At 40.4% G+C, this 17,659-nt stretch overlaps 1 protein-coding gene across 1 annotated transcript in view; it reads left to right on the plus strand.

The window, feature by feature from the left end:
• The window catches only part of DNAH5 (dynein axonemal heavy chain 5), a 278,502-nt gene that overhangs the window by 94,145 nt on the left and 166,698 nt on the right, over positions 1 to 17,659 (plus strand). Inside the window, exons 13-17 of the mRNA XM_034657084.1 lie at positions 816 to 901; positions 2,017 to 2,338; positions 3,266 to 3,472; positions 8,696 to 8,867; positions 11,242 to 11,387. Of these exons, the coding sequence (XP_034512975.1) occupies positions 816 to 901; positions 2,017 to 2,338; positions 3,266 to 3,472; positions 8,696 to 8,867; positions 11,242 to 11,387 (933 nt within the window). The remainder of the gene's footprint in view (positions 1 to 815; positions 902 to 2,016; positions 2,339 to 3,265; positions 3,473 to 8,695; positions 8,868 to 11,241; positions 11,388 to 17,659) is intronic.

Below are 17,659 nucleotides of genomic sequence, written 5' to 3' on the forward strand. Positions count from 1 at the left end.
CATTTGCTCTAGGGCGGAGGTCAAACTATGCCCAAGGGCCAAATGCTGCCCTGCCTCTTTGTTTATGGATTGTCTGTGGCTGCCTCTGCACATAGTGGTAGTTGAGTGATGGTGAAAGGTACTTGCTCCACAAAGCTGAAGATAGTTGCTGCGTGGCCCTTTCTAGAGGAAGCATGGGATCATGATCTAGGTGGCCTGTTTTATCCATTCATGGCTCTGGACAGATGGCAAGCTCCCTTGTTTCTTTCCCCACTTTATGGACAGACTCACTGCTTGGCTGGGCTGCATTTCAAGAGCCCTGGCTTTCTGCAGGGGTCTGCTGAGAGTGTTAGGACCCCACAGCTTCTCTACCCTTGCTGTGTTAAAACCCCAGAGCTAACCCCCGGGCCCTGTATCTGATCCAAACCCATGGAACCCACTATGATGCCAACTCCCGTGACTGCTCTGACTTTCAAGTCCCTCTTTGTTCTGGCTTCTGAGCATTTATCTTTCAAGTTCAGCTGAATATTAAATTTTCTGTTGTATTTTATCCTATATTGTATCTGTTCATAGAGAATGGGTAACTCTTTTGTCTTGCTGGTCAATAGGACTTTTTTTCTCAATAAAATTGTAATAATTTATGGTGATTACATTTATGTGGTGAGCACTGAGTAACGTGCAGAATTGTCAAATCAACGTGTTGTACCTGAAACTAACATACCATTGTATGTCAACTACACTTTGATAAAAAAATGCATACTCTAAAAATTTTTTTAAAAATAGGACATTTCTCAATGCAAATTTACTGTTTACAATCAGACTTTATTCTATTTTAGAATGAGTTGCAGAAGTTCATGGACGTTACATTTGAAAAGATTCAAAACACAAATCAAGCTCTAAGTATGTTAAAGAAATTTGAAAGGTAAAAATTTGAAACATATTCTGTTCTGTCTTCTAAAACTGGGGTCATATGAGCATAGTTTAGCTTATTTATTATTATTAATTATTTTTTCAAATTCTAATGGAAAGAAAATCCTTTCTTGTCATTCTGCGTAGCAAGGTCTCTGTTTTTAAGTTCTCCAGATGATTAAGAATTTATTTTATTTCGTGTTAGCTTTAAAGTACCTTGTGACTGCTTATCATATTAATGTTAAAGTAATTTGAAAAAATTCTTACCAAGTTAATGGTTTTGCCTAGATTTTAAAGGTTGATAACTATTTTTTTTTTTTTTTAAAGTAAGCTCTATGCCCAACATGGGGCTTGAACTCATGACGCTGAGATCAAGTGTCACATACTCTACTGACAGCCAGCCAGGCACCCCAATACTATTTTTAAAACCACTTTCTTGAGATATAATAGATGGATTGATACTATTTTGATTTTTTAAAAATGTCAAATAAATATCTCATTCTTTTCTATTACCATGTATTTTTTTTAATGATCTTCAGATTTATTTATTTATTTTAAAATTTTAATTACTAACATATAATGTATTAGTTGTTTCAGGGGTACAAGTCTGTGATTCACCAGTCTTACACAATACACAGCACTCCCGACAGCACATATCCTCCCCAGTGTCCATCACCCAGCCACTCCATCCTTCCCAACCCCCTCCACTCCAGCAACCCTCAGTTTGTTTCCTGAGATTAAGAGTCTCTTATGGTTTGTCTCCCTCTCCGGTTTCGTCCTATTTCATTTTTTCCTTTTTTCCCCTATGATCCTCTGCCTTGTTTCTCAAATTCCACATATCAGTATTTTTAAAGCTTTTATTTATTTATTTGAGAGAGAGAAAGAGTGAGTGGGGGGAGGAACAGAGGGAGAGGAGCAAGCAGGCTCCGTGCTGAGCTTGGAGCCTGACGCAGGGCTTGATCTCATGACCCTGAGATCACGACCTGAGCCGAAACCGAGTTGGACGCTTAACTGACTAAGCCACCCATGCGACCCTCCATTACCATATGTTTTAAAATAAATCTTAATGAAGGAGATTGCTAGATATCTTCTCATTAATTCAGACCATTCACTTTTTTAAAAAATCAGATTGAATATACCTAATCTTGGTATTGATGACAAATACCGGCGTATCCTTGAGAACTATGGGGCTGACGTTGATATGATCTCCAAGCTGTATACAAAGCAGAGATATGATCCTCCTTTGGCTCGAGACCAGCCTCCCATCGCTGGGAAGATTCTGTGGGCCCGCCAGCTCCTCTACAGGATTCAGCAACCAATGCAGCTTTTCCAGCAGCACCCGACCGTGCTACAGACGGCTGAAGCCAAGCCCGTGATTCGCAGTTACAACAGGGTAGCCAGGGTGCTCCTGGAGTTTGAGGTTCTCTACCACAGGGCATGGCTTCAACAGGTGAGTCTCTACATGTGTGCTTTTCAAAAACATCTTCATTGTCAAATCAGTGGGAAACCTTCTGCTAGCCTTGGACAGTTTTATTCCTGTAGAAAGTTAGATTGGTGGGTATTTCCTAAGGCAGGTTTGGTTGACTGTAGATAATCAAAGAGTATAATAGGTCCATGAAGAAAAATAATGATTAATTTTGAAAAAAATTATAAGCCAGGTAACAGAAACTCATTTTTATTTAATTTATAGACTCCTAAGGGAGAAAGAGGATCCTGTTTATTGGTTCTTTTACTTAATTGATTAGGATTTCTGCCTTTTTTCTATCCATTAAGTTCTGTAATGTGTCAGTAAATACTAGTATGTCTCTGTTAAGCAAAGTCTTAAATTTTCTTTGGTTATACTATGTTCCCCCTACCAAGACTTGTATCTCTTTGTAGATTGGCAGGAAGTATTTTGGAAGATAAAATTCAGGCTGACAAGGCCTCTAAAATGGTTTCTCATTTTCTTGGTTCAGCTTTTGGTGCCTGAGCCAATAACAGAGATGTCTCCATAGTGGTATTCATTGTTTTTCTAAATAACTGCAAATTGAGTTTAGTAGATTTTATGAAACTCTTATTAGGAAAAATGAGTAGGCATGAAGGTACTGCAGAGCTAAACGGCTTTTGAGAAGCCACCACTGCTGCAGTCTACTTATCTGTCGGGTGTGAGAGAGTCACAACCCAGGTGTTTTGTCAGATTGACAGCATAGTGTCACTGCCAAGAGCTTGAAGGTCCTTTTCTGAAAGCGACCTTAGAAGAAGAGGGTTATCTTTAATTTGAGAAGCTCAAACCCGTGGAGGAATACTTACTGGTCATTGTTCCCAGGAATGGCTGAGCTAGATACCCTGTGTAGGCATTGAACTTCCTACTAGTAAAAATGTTGATCTCTTCACACAGATTGAAGAAATTCACATAGGACTTGAGGCATCTTTATTGGTGAAGGCTCCACGCACAGGGAAATTGTTTGTAAACTTTGATCCTCAGATATTAACCTTATTTAGAGAAACAGAGTGCATGTCACGGATGGGTCTAGAAGTTTCACCATTTGCAGCTGCCCTGCTCCAGAAACGGGATGTATACAAAAAGAACTTCAGCAACATGAAGGTATGGTACTTTAATTTTTCCTCCTTTCGGGCTAGCTCCAGTTTGTATTAAAAGAAATCTGGTGATGTGTCACTGTTGAGGGGTAATAAGCACCCAGGATGACTGGAGTGCAGACTAAGAGGGAATGAGACCGTAGGGTTGGCAAGGGCCAGGTCATCACCGATCTTGTAAACCCAGGGTATGCATTTGAATGCACCAGGAAGCCACTGTAGGATTGAAGCAGGAGAAAAAGGCATGATGTTTTTTAATAATAAAAATTGTTTTTGCTGCTGGGTAGAGAATAGATTTTTAGGGGGACAAGAGTGTCAGTGGGAAGGCAGCGTGCAGGCAGTACTGGTTCGGGTTGGAGATGAGGGTGTCTTAAAAAAGGGTGGCAGCTGGGTCAGTGGATTAAATAATGTCAATAGCAGGTTATGGGGGAACTGGAGGATGATTCCTTTGTTTTTGATGTGAGCGACACAATGGATTTGCTTAAGTAGGATGATTATGTGTTACCGTGTAGGTCATTTTGCTGGACAACTTGCTGAGTAGCATGCAGTGGCCCAGAATGAAAGTTCCATTTACAGAGATGGCAAAGACTCCATCTACTATATTTTGGAAGACAAGAGGGAATCAGTAATTTCCATCTTAAGTAGAAGATGATTTTTAGAGCTTGAAATGGAGGTGTTATCCATGCAGATGGATAGGTTAAGTCTGGAGTTGAGTGGAGAAGTCAAAGTGGGAGGCATAATTTTGAGAGTTTTAAAAATGCGGTTGATGTTTAGGGGCACCTGGCTGGCTCAGTCAGAAGAGCATGCAACTCTCTATTTAAAAAGATTATTTATTTGAGAGAGAGAGAGAGAGAGAGAGAGAGAGAGGGAACGAGAGGGGGAAGGGGCTGAGGGAAAGAATATCCAAACAGACTTCCGCTGGGCATGGAGCCTGACATGGGGCCTGATTCCAAGACTCATGAGATCAGGATCTGACCTGAAACCGAGAGTCAGATGCCTAACGAACTGAGCCACCCAGGCGCCCCGTGAGCATGCAACTCTTGATCTTGGGTTCATGAGTTTGAGCCCCACTTTGGGTATAGAGATTACTAAAGCAAAAAAAAAAAAAAAAAAAAAAACCTTGAAATTTTAAAGTCATTGTCCTGGGCGAGATCCCCAAGGAAGAAGAAAAGGTAAAGAAGAGTGGAGGGCCTTGGCTAAACTCTGGGTTGTCCCAATATTAGCAGGTCTGATAGAGGAGGATGAGTATGTAAATAAAATTAAGGATTGGTTGTTGAGGTGGGAGGAAAGGGTAAGAAAGTCCTCATGCAGGAGGGAATGAACACCAGTGACAAATGCAGCTTGGAGGATATGCAAGATGAGTGCAGAGATGCAGCCATGATATTTGACAACGTGGAAACCCTCGTTACAATTCTATAGTGGCTAACTTCATCGGATAAAGCCAGTGAGGCCATGCCTTTGCATAATGCTTTACATTTTAACCATTCATTATTCCAAGTGATCTTATCCATAGTCATGTTAGGTAATTGGTATAGAGTACTGTTACATTATCTTATGACAAAACCATGACTCAAGAGTAGTTAAATGACTTAGCCAAGGTTTCATATCTAATAAGTGGCAGAAGTTGGACCTGAACCTAGACTTGTAGCCTACTGTTTTCCACTCCTTCATGTTGTATGATAAAGTTGATGTTGTCAATGGACTGACATTCCTCACGTGTGGGCCCATCAAATACTGGTCATTATGTTGAGATTCCCTTTTAGACTTTTCTTGCCTGTTAGGAAAACCACTTAGTCAATTTACAGATTTACAAAGAAACCAGTATTTTTTTTTTTTTTTTTTTTACTAAGAAATAACATTTATCAGAACATAAAGTTGCTAACAATAATTTTGTCCACAGGGGCACCTGGGTGGCTCAGTCATTAAACATCTGCCTTTGGCTCAGGTCATGATCCCAGCGTTCTGGGATCGAGCCCTGCATTGGGCTCCCTGCTCAGCGGGAAGTCTGCTTTTCTCTCTCCCACTCCCCCTGCTTGTGTTCCCTCTCTCGTTGCCTCTCTCTCTGTCAAATAAAGAAATAAAATCCTAAAAAAAAATAATTTTGTCCACAGAACTATTATTTGAGTTCTGTCGCAGGTTAACAACCAACCTCAAAGCGTAGTGGCTTAAAACGACCATTTCATTGTATTTCATGATTTTGTGGATAAAGAGTTTAAGCCAGCCTTGACTAGCTGATTCTTCTGTTCCATGTGGCGTTCACTAAGGCTACTTAATTCAGTTAGCAGGTGTTGCATCTGGAAGGTCCAAAGTGACCTCATCCTCATGTCTGGTTCTTCGGTGGGTAAAGCTGGAAGTGTCATGCTGCTGCAATTAAGGACCGGGGCATCTTTGTGTGGTCAGGGTAATAGAATTTCTTATGTGGTAATTCAGGGGCCTAAGAGAGGACATTGCAGTAAACACAGAGGAAGCTGCATGGCTTTTAGGACAACCTCATAGGTCTTAGCATCACTTCTGTTGTAATCAGTTGGGCTCCATAAGTCCATCCAGATTCAAGGAGAGAGGGTATAGATCCTACACCATGAGGGAAGGAGGGTCAAAAAAATGTCTTAAAATGTTAATATATGTCATATAAATGACAATTCGAGCAAGTAAATTGTCATCTGGTTGGCATTTATTGTATCTTGGAGGTTGAAAGAGGGAAAGGTCCCTACCCAACATGAGTGGCTGGTAGGAACAAATCTTTTGGCGGGTTTGGGGGACCAGCTCCGATGTTGCAGAGTTATCGTGTTGAATATTTAACAGAGCTCTCAGTCTCCCACAGATACGCCAAGGTAGCTGAGAGATTGTTTTTCCTCATCTTTTCCTTGGAATGTAGCTCGAAAAGAAATAAGCCTGTCTAGACTAATAGTTACGATTATAGATTCTAAAGTTAGTTCGATCTGGATACAAACCATTATCTTTGGGCAAATTATTTTACCCTTCTAAGCCTCAGTTTCTCATCTATAAAATGAATAATATCTCATGGGGTTAAAAAGGATAAAAGGGGAGAAGTAAAAGGCCTGCTGATTTGCTTCCCAGATAGAATAAGTGATGGACATTGAAAAAAGATAAGCCGTGGATAAATGCTTCAGCAAATGTGTAAGTAGCTGCTAATAGAACCACCCAATGTAGGCTTTTCCAAAGTGGCTTTCATCGAAATTGAAAGGATATAGAGAAATTATGGAAAAGTATTATATGAAGAAAGGATTATGTGGTCCATTTGGGAAATGTTGGGTTTAACAAAACTCACAAAAGTCTGTTGGGCTTCTTCCTTCGTTCTTGCGGTTTTCTCAGAATCATTAATATTAATTGTGATTGTCCAAGAGGGGAGATAGTGTATACAGTGTTTTCCAAACTTTCCCATCCAGGGACCGTTTTTCTTAAAGAATCTCTTAGGGCTAGTAATCCAGGGGAAACACTTGGGTAAACATTGATCTAATGACAAAATAATATCAACATGCACATTACAAATATGAACTTAAAAACAGTTGTATTGAGAAGAGTGTTAAAGTTACTTTCTTACAATGAATTATCACCAATACTAACATTACCAAAAAAGATAGGCTGGAAGTGCTTTTAGTCTCATTTAAAATGACAACATATGAACAAAATACCGACACAGTTCAATATTATGCAACAGGTAAATTTAAATGTAGGGACAGAATCTATGAGTTTCTAATCACAAATGCTTCTGATAACAACTAATTAATAAATTAGGGAAATACTGATTGACCGTCTCCTATGTGCCAGGTACTGTTTCAGGTGCACTGAACAAAGCAGACAAAATTCTTGTTCTTGTAGAAACTCTTGTCCTTATATTCTAGTTAGGTAAGACAGCAAATAAACCATGAACCTTACAAATGGGTAAGTTACATAGTCTATTAGCAAGTGATAGGTATATGGAAAAAATAGAACAGGGCAAAGAGGATAGAGTGTGTAGGTGGTTTTGGTGATGGTTTACAAACTTACAAACTTAAATAGGTATTTAGAATAGGCTTAATTGAGAAGATGGCATTTGAGTAATTATTTGAAGGGGATGCCAAGTCCCTGAGACTAGGGACCAGCAAGGAAGACAGTAGTGCAGGAATAGGGAAGGGATGAGAAGAATGATTACAGATGACATCAGAGAGGTAGTGGGGACCAGCTTGGGTAGATCTTTGCAGACTCATGTAGGAACTTGTAGCCCTAAATGAGATGGGAAGGCATGTGGCCCTGTAAGCAGAGGAGTTAATAGTCTGATTTACATTTGAAAGGACCCCTCTTGCTGCTAAATTGAGCATAGACTGTAGGGGGCATTAGTGGAAGCAGGGAGACAGTGGTAGACCATTACAATAATTTAGAAGAGAGTCAGTGATGGTGGGAGCGTGCATATGGTAAGCAGGTCAGATACAGATCTCTTGAATGTGGAGCAAACAAAATATCCTGATGGATTGCCGTGGGTGTGAAGGACAGGAGCCACCATTGGAGAGAATGGAGAATGCTGTGGGCGGAGAAGATTTTGGGGAAGAACAGACTTTCAGGTTTGGACTTGCTAAGTTTGAAATGTCTTTTATGTACTCAGTTGGAGATACTAAATAGGTTTTCACCATATGTGAATCTAGACTTCGGGAGTGAGATCTGGGCTGAGGTGGGAATTTGGTGGTCTTTGGTATATGCATGATACCTAAAGCCCTGACACTTGCTGACATCGATGCTGGTTCCTGACTCCTTGTGTGCTTTGGGTCTTCAGAACTTGGCCTCTGATTTCAGCAATGGGCTGAGGCCAACTTCCGGTGACCCCAACACTTCGGGTGATGGATATGGTCCACAGGAAGTACCCAGAGGGCAGTCAGTGTACAAAGTTGAATGAATGAGCCTCGTGATGCACAGGCTAAGGTACTGGTAACTTGGTTTAGAAAACTCATTTGACCTTAGACCTTTTCTTGCCTTTTGGACTGGGTAAGGGGCGAGAAACTCCTACTCTGAAGTTCCTTTTTTCTCTTCTTCAGCTGTATTTTATTGGATTAGGAATTTATGTTTATGGAGACATTTCTCATCTTCTATTCTTGTTTTGTTTTGCCCACTTTACCTGCCAGGCTGTTACTGGAGCTGGACCCTACAGCTGGACCCTAAATAAAAGCCGTCCTTTTGGATAAAAAACCAGGATATTTGAAGTGTGATCTTAATTGATCATTTAACCTCCATTTCATTGCAGATGATGCTGGCTGAATATCAGAGAGTGAAGTCAAAAATGCCTCCCACCATAGAGCCACTGATGGCCCCTCATTTGGCTAAAGTGGACGAAGCTCTCCAACCTGGCCTGGCTGCACTGAGCTGGACCTCACTGAACATTGAGACGTACTTAAAAAACACTTTTGCTAAGATCAGTAAGTCTGTCTGAATGGTTATTATTTCTCATTTTGAAAGGCTGAGTTCTTAACGTCTACCGTACAATTTCTTCTAGATACTGTGCTATAAATAATGCAACGGGAGTGTTATTCTTAAGCTGTTCCTTAGGGAGTTTTACCAAAATACATGAATTCATTAATTTCCGGGAAACTATATATATTCACTTTTTAATTTTATCCCTAGAGATAAACTGCATTTAAAAATTATACTTATTGTTAGACACTAGACTTTAAATAACGTGGTCAATTTAAAGTTGGAAAACTGATTCAGAGATGGAATGACTTCTAATGTGATACAGATGTAAGCAGAAAGGGTGAGTTTAGAACCTAGTTCCCTTGCCTCTAAACCATAGTCTTTCCAAAATACATCCCCCTGGGAACTAAAACAGGAGAAAATGGGCTAACATTCTAGAAGGAGGTATTTATGAAAGGCATAAAAACTTCATAGTGAGAGTTTTCGCAACCAAATTAGAACAGGCTACCAGGGTAGACTTTAGTACTTCCTCCCTAGAGGATATTAGGATTAGAATATTTACACTTGGATGTTTTATTATTATGTTAGCTGGAGACAGGAGCTGGTTTCTAAAGAAGCCCTCAGTTCTCTGATTCTGTGTTGGTTATTTAAGTGAAAGATCTAAGATGGATGTCAGAAGTCCAAAATGACTCTTAGGGAGTTAAAAATCAAGGTATCAGCAGATGGTTTCTTCTGGAGGCTCTGGGGGAGAATCCTTTCCAGCATCCAGAGGCCATCTACATCCTTTGGGCTCATGGTCACTCCATCCTCAAAGCTACCAACATAGTATTCTCGAATCTTTTTTTCTCTGTTTCTTTGCTTTCATGGGCACTCTGTTTTCTGTCTGACTCTGACTATCCTACCTCCCTCTTACAAGGACTCTTATGACTACACTGGCCCCTCCTTATGTAGATAATCCCCACCTAGATAATTTAGCACAGTCTCTACATCTCAAGACCCTGAACTTGATCACATCTCTAAAGTCCCCTTTGCCATATCAGGTCGCATTCACTGGGGATTAGGATGTGGATGTCTTGCGGGGAGGGTTGGGTCACAGATGTCCTTGAAGAAGCTTTCAAGAATCAGAAACAGTGAAGAATTATATTGGGCACACATGCTCACATAAAAGTGTTGGTTCTCTTTCAGTAGGAAAAGAGCTTACCAGGCAGAACCTTTGGGTATCCTGGTATTAGCTTAGCAATGATCGAAAACTTTTAGGGCCTTATTCTTTAGGAAGCAAAGGTATTTATTTAAGGAAGTGTTTTATGTCTTTGATACATCATGAGTATATAACATGGACTTCTCTGTATTCAATTTTAACTTCATTCCCCAGACAAAAGCAATAGCAGAAAAAAAGAGAATTCACTCTACGATATCTGTTGAAACTGTATTATCCCTTAGAGGGAGCTTTATTAACCATCATTCCTACTTTTGATGTAAAAGTGTTAATTTCCTCTAGAATTGACCTTTCTGTCCATGGAACTTAGTGTTCAATATTACTTCTGCACAACTTTAAAAAATGTACCTTATGATAGTAATTGTAAAAGAAAAATTGAGGGAATTTCACTTCAATATCTCTTGGGGCACCTGACTGGCTCAGTTGGTAGAGCAGGTCACTCTTGGTTTCAGGGTTGTTAAGTTCAAGCCCCACGTTGGGTACAGAGATCACTTAAAAATAAAATCTTAAAAAATGAGTATCTGTTGAATACCTCCTATGGAATAGGCACAGAGCTGTGTTGAAGAAGCAAGGATAACAAAGAGAAATTCCAGAAGAAGGAAAGACACATGACAAGTAGATGAGTAGGCAGTATGCTACACGTGGTGATGGAAGGTTGCTCAGGGGTCACTGTCAGCGCAGGATGAGGGGGCCACTGGAAATACATGCAGATTCCCAGGAAGCCTCCTGGGGGCACTGCATTCGAGCCAGCTCTTCAAGTCTGAGTCAGAATGAGGCAGGTGGAAAGAGCCAGAGCCGGAAGGAAGCTGGTTAGAGGAGGAACAGTGTGCAGAAACCAGGTGAGAAATAGCGGTCTGGAGCGACTTTAATCCTGATTTCACTACTGCAGTGTAGTCATGTGCATTTTTAAAAAAGATTTATTTATTTAGTTTAGACGGAGAGAGAGAGAGAGTGCATGAGAGCAGGGGGCAGGGCAGAGGGAGAGAGAGACTCTCAAGCAGAGCCTGGAGTGGGGCTTCATCTCATGACTCTGAGATCACCGCCTGAGCCGAAACCAAGACTAAGAGGCTTAACCACCTGCCACCCAGGCCCCCCAGTCGTGTGCATTTTTTTTTTTAAATAAAATACTTAATCTCTTTTATTCACTTTTATTTTTTCCAAAGAGGACCTGGAATTGCTGCTTGACAGAGTCAACGATCTCATGGAGTTCCGCATTGATGCCGTTCTGGAAGAAATGAGCAGTATGCCGCTTTGCCAGCTCCCACAGGAGGAGCCACTTACCTCCGCAGAGTTCCTCCAAATAACAAAGGTTATTAGGAAATTGATGTTTTTTTTAAATTTTTTTTTGAGAGAGAGCCAGAGGTGGGTGAGGAGCAGAGGGAGAGGGAGAGAGAGTGTCTTAAGCAGGCTCCATGCCCAGCGTGGAGCCATGAGCTGAGCCAAAATCAAGAGTCAGAAGCTTAACCAACTGAGCCATCCAGGTGCCCCTTTATTAAATTTTTTTTAATGAAGGGCATTTTTTGAAGTATAAATTAATTTTTTTTCTGTCTGTGATTGGTCTGTGATAGATGGGATCAAACGCAGAGCCTTCTGACAGTAATTTGAAACTGAAGAGGAACGTATCTAAGGAATCGCCTAGACGTAAAGAACAGATCGTTTCTTTTCAGATCAGTGGGAGGGAAATTGCCATGGGACACATTTCTCATTTTTCCATATTTTGTGAAGAACTGAGCTATTTAGTTGAAGTTTCCAGTAAGCTAGTGCTAGTTAATAAAACATTTGTTTTCAATAGCTTCGGGACAGAATTTCTTCTTTAAACATTTCTGGAGAGCATCACTTCCCAAACTGGTATTCTGTGGTACACAGGGCCAGAGCCACTGCCAGGAAACCACGAAAGCTGGGTCTGTGTTCAAACTGCTCAGGGTAAAAGCTGAACTCTCTTTTCCCTTTGCAGAGTCTTTACACATTAACACTGTAAAATAAAGGCAGTCAGAAGGTCTCTTGGAAAAGAGCCCATTTGACTTTCTTTGACCCCTTATTTCTCAAACTTCTTCTGCAAATGGAACACTTTCTTCCCTATACTGGGATTAAGACCCTAGAAACAGTGCTCCCTCCATGAAGCAGCCTTTTGGGAAGGTCATTTTAGCGTCATCATTTGCAGTGTTCCTGGTGGGCATCCTGAGTATAAGAATTCATCAGTGATGATTTCGGTATGTCAGGAGTACCCACGACCATCTCCACTAGAAGGATGATTTATAAGAATGGTAGATTAAGATTTAAGATAATGTTTAATCTTAGATTTAATCTTCAGATACTAGATTTGTAAGAAGGACTCCTGGAACTCAGCATCTGTTGCACTGAGACTGAGATTTACTATAGGGACGTAGTAAAGATACGCAGTCAGACCCTGAGGGAAAAGACGCGGGAGTTTGGAGGAACGCGTGTGTGGGCTTCCTTATGCTCTCTTGCTCTCATGAGGGGCCACACAGAGCTCACTCTCTCCCCAGCAACAAAAATGCACCAATGTGTTTGCAACATTTCTGCCCAGGAAAGCCCATGGGAAGCTCAGTGCCTGAGGTTTTTAATGGGTCTGGCTGCATAGGCACCATCTGCCTAGCATGGACCCAAATTCAGATACCCAGAAGGAAGACAGGTTTGCGGCATTAACCACACTGCACAGGCTGTGCAGGCAGAGTGAGCCAGTCTTACCAGCTGGGGAGCTGTGGGAACCTTCCTGACATCCAGGCCCCCAGACACCAGCTAGAGACCAATCTGCACGCAGAATTGCAGTCTCAGGCCTGTTCTGGCAACCCTTTCCTGCGTATGCGGTAATCTTTAGTTTACATTAAATTACTGTTAATCAAAATTAAATGTCTACGTTTTAGAAATTCCTCTTTCCTCCTTTATTCAGACTCATGAACTGTGTCTAGAGCCCTAATTCCCCCAGTCCCCCCTGCTCATTTGTCATGATCTTGCCCTCTGGGCACATCAGTTGGCTCCATGGTTTTAATATTACCCCTATTCTTAGGATTATTTTATAAAAATGTTTCTTTTAAATGTAAGCCTAAGTTTTAGAATATTTTTGAAAACAGAAAAAATAGTATTTTTATTAGTTAGACTGCTGTTGTTTTAATTTTGGTGTATTGCCTACTTATATGCCTCTTAGTAAAGTTGCAAATAGTGTTTTTCTCTCCCACTTAACATTTTTTCAAGAAATATTTTTCATGTTGCTATATGGCTTTCATAGTCACCTTTTTAATGATGCCTTCAGAATGTTCTATTGAGATTATGTACCTTAATTTACTTACTCGTTCCTCATTGCTGGACATTTGGATGGTTTCCAAAGTTTTGCTATTTTGCCAAGAGCTGCAATGAATATATTTATATGTATCATGTTTTTCCCCTCTAGGAGTATTTCTTTCTTCAAAGCAAAATTATTGCATCAAAGAATGTAGCTTCATTTAATAGCGCTTAATATTTGTAGCCAAATTACTTTTCAAAAGGATGGCATCAAGTTACAATGCTATCAGCAATGTGTTAGTACCAATTTCACCATCTTCCAACAGATACTGTTTTATTGTAATTGTAATAAATGATAATATTTTATAATGAGGTATATAATAAAACAACAAATTTATTATAAATAAAATGTAATAAATTTATTGTAATAAATAATCAGAAATTCTAATTTATTAATTTTAGTTTAAGTAGCAAAATCATAGAACCTAATTTTAATTTGCATTTTGATTACCACAATCAGTGATTACCGATTAAGTGAGTGCTTTCCCAAATCCCTTGTTTACTTTTTATAATTCATTTATTCTTCAACAATTTTTATGGTGCTTCTATGTAAACCACTGCTTGGGGATACAGCTGTGAAAAAAAATAGATGAACTCCCTGCCTTCATGGAGCCCTTTTCAAGTGCAGGATACGGAAGAGCAAACAAACAAAAAAGCCAAGAAAACAAGAAGTCAGGTGGTGATAAGCTCAATGGAAAAAAATTAAGAGGGTAATGAAGTAAAGGAGTATCTGACAGAGTTGTGATTTATCTTTATGGGCAGGGATAACTTCTGTGATTACATCTGAGCAGAGGAAGTGAGGGAGCAAGCCATGGGAATAACGCTAGGAAGAGAATTCCAGGCAAAAGGAACAGAAAGTGCAAAGGCCCTGAGGCAGAAACTTATTATGGTAGTCGGAGGAAGAGGAAGATGTTGCACTGGTGTTCATCTAGTATGTTTTTATGCTGAGGGGGAAGGAGAATGGGAATGGTTAATAAGCATGGTATCCGGGGAAGGAGGGGAGTCTGTGATTTAGACCTCAGGTTGTGTAATTATTCTTAAACAGAAGGGGAAATATTGCATTACTGAAAAAGGAGGAAAAGGGGTTAATGATGGAAGCCAGTTTGTCTTCTGGGTGAGGGCATGGGGTCAGGGAGTTGGGTGAGTCCCTGTGTCATTTGCTTTGTGCTATGGAAATCAAGGTCATTAGCTGAGTATGTGGAAGAGGATGGTGTAAAGATTTGAGACACAAGGATTTGAGGATACAGCTGATACGGGGCCTGGTAGAGGAATGAGACTATAGTCATGTAGAATCATTCCTGGGTAGTGTTAGGGGCCTGACTGAATTTGAGGACCACAAATTCCCAGTACAAGGCTCCTGCATTGCCTTGACCTGTGTATGCAAGTGGAGAGGGTTGGTTACCTGGTTCACATGGGTTGGGCTTCTGGGTGGGGCAGTGGAAGGCTGAGGGAATGACAGAGGTAAAGATATTGGCGAAAGAATGGTTGAAGTGAGAAACCAAGTCATTAGGAAATAGTGTGTAGAGTGAGGGGTTTTAAGATACAGACTTGAAAAAAATATTAGTGATCTCTCAGAGAACAAGGAGCTGGTTTCTGTGGAATGAGATGAACAAGCCTGGCAAATGTAGGTCTTGTGGTTATGTGTGATTTGCTGACTAGTAATAAAAACAAATGCTTTCTGAGTACTTATCCGTCACTATTCTAGTATTTTACATATGTTATCTTATGGAATATTCCCCAAGACTAGTAGGTTCTATCACTTTTCAGATTGGGAACCAAGAATTTCCCAGAATCATGCAGAGTTAGGACTTGAACCCAGGAATTTTGGTGCCAGAGTCTATACTTATTACCAGGAGGTGCTAACTCTATCCCATCCCTTACCCAGTCTCCGACCCACCTTTTTTTTGTAATGGTCTCAAGGCTAGGGATGGAGGTTGGTAGTTGGGTGAAGTTCTGAATTGAGAGTGAAGTTCTTACTTTGTATTTTATTTGATGGTAAAGAAGTTTAATAGTTTATTTCAGGACACATCAGAATGTTCCTATGTTAATGGTACCAAATGCCATGTGTCCTGCAGCAGTGGAATGGAGGTGAAAGTCATTGGTAAATGAGTCATGAAGCTGACGTTTGGAGTAGATGGTCCACAAGCACATTAGAAGAGTCTCAAGATGAGTAATGGTGGGGCTTGGAAAGGGACTGGACCCTGTGACCAACCAAGAGAGTCTATTTTATTGCATGGGCTTATTGCCCAACCAGGTGGTAAATCACTGACTGTCTATATCATCTGTCTCTATCTCCATCCATCCATCATCCATCCATCTATCCATCTATTATCTGTCTATCTCTACAGAAGATCACAGTGCCGCAATCATATTACTTTATACTTGTTAAATCTCATTCTTGAGAAACACGGAATCTCACAAGAGGGGAGAGGAATCTGTGAATTAGGGGCTGACTCTGGCTTGTTGCCAAAGGTGAGGAGAGAAGGAAGGCTGGCTAGAGCAGATTGATGTGAAATAAAGAACTCTTCATGGAAAGAAAGGCTGCTGATGAACTTTCAGAGGTATTTCCCCCACTGTTGGAGAAGTAGGTGTAATTTTGGTCTGCCTGTGCTGTTGCAGTTGGTTCCCTATCTTTATTTTATTTTCTTTAAGGCTTATAATCTTTTATTAGATTTATTTCTAGTAACTTTATATTTTTCTTGCCATTTTGCTTAGGACATTTTTTCTTAGTTTTCAATTACTGTTTTCTAAATTCAAGTATACTATACAGTGTTACATTAGTTTCAGGAGTATAATATAGTGAGTCAACAGTTACTCAGTGCTCATTGTGATAAGTGTGTTCTTTTTTTTTTTATAATAATTTTTTATAATGTTATGTTAGTCACCATACAGTACCTCCCTAGTTTCTGATGTAAAGTTCCATGATTCATTACTTGCATATAACACCCAGTGCACCGTGCAATACGTGTCCTCCTTAATACCCATCACCGGCCTATCCCGATCCCCCACCCCCTCCCCTCTGAAGCCCTCAGTTTGTTTCCCAGAGTCTATAGTCTCTCATGGTTCATTCCCCCTTCTTTGTAACCCCCTTCCGTCTTCCCTTTCTTCTCCTACCAATCTTCATAGTTCTTATGTTCCATAAATGAGTGAAACCATATGGTAATTGTCTTTCCCTGCTTCATTAGTTGCGTATAACACCCAGTGCACCATGCAATACGTGCCCTCCTTACTACCCATCACCAGTCTATCCCATTCCCCCACCCCCTCCCCTCTGAAGTCTTCAGTTTGTTTCTCATAGTCCATAGTCTCTCATGTTTCATTCCCCCTTCTGATTACCCCCCTTTTCTTTATCCCTTTCTTCCCCTACCGATCATCCTAGTTCTTATGTTCCATAGATGAGAGAAATCATATGATAATTGTCTTTCTCTGCTTGACTTATTTCACTTAGCATTATCTCCTCCAGTCCTGTCCATGTTGCTGCAAATGTTGTGAAATCGTTCTTTTTGATGGCTGAGTAATATTCCATTGTATATATGGACCACAGCTTCTTAATCCAGTCATCTGTTGAAGGGCATCTCGGCTCCTTCCATGATTTGGCTATTGTGGACAATGCAGCTATGAACATTGGGGTGCATATGGCCCTTCTCTTTACTACGTCTGTATCTTTGGGGTAAACACCCAGTAGTGCAATGGCTGGGTCATAGGGTAGTTCAATTTTTAACTTTTTAAGGGACCTCCACACTGTTTTCCAGAGTGGCTGTACCAACTTGCATTCCCACCAACAATGTAGGAGGGATCCCCTTTCTCCACATCCTCTCCAACAATTGTTGTTTCTTGCCTTGTCTATCTTTGCCATTCTAACTGGTGTAAGGTGGTATCTCAGTGTGGTTTTGATTTGAATTTCCCTGATGGCTAGTGATTTTGAACATTTTTCCATGTGTCTGTTAGCCATTTGTATGTCTTCATTGGAAAAGTGTGTTCATATCTTCTGCCCATTTTTTTTGATTTGTTTATTTGTTTCTCGTGTATTGAGTTTGAGAAGTTCTTTGTAGATCTTGGATACCAGTCCTTTATCTGTGGTGTCCTTTGCAAATATATTCTCCCATTCCGTGGGCTGTCTCTTAGTTTTTTTGACTGTTTCCTTGGCTGTGCAGAAGCTCTTTATCCTGATAAAGTCCCATAANTGTTTCCTTGGCTGTGCAGAAGCTTTTTATCTTGATGAAGTCCCACAAGTTCATTTTTTCTTTAGTTTCTCTTGTCTTTGGAGATGTGTCATGAAAA

The sequence above is a fragment of the Ailuropoda melanoleuca genome, chromosome 3 (genome assembly GCF_002007445.2).
Source record: "Ailuropoda melanoleuca isolate Jingjing chromosome 3, ASM200744v2, whole genome shotgun sequence".
Classification (NCBI taxonomy): Eukaryota; Metazoa; Chordata; class Mammalia; order Carnivora; family Ursidae; genus Ailuropoda; species Ailuropoda melanoleuca.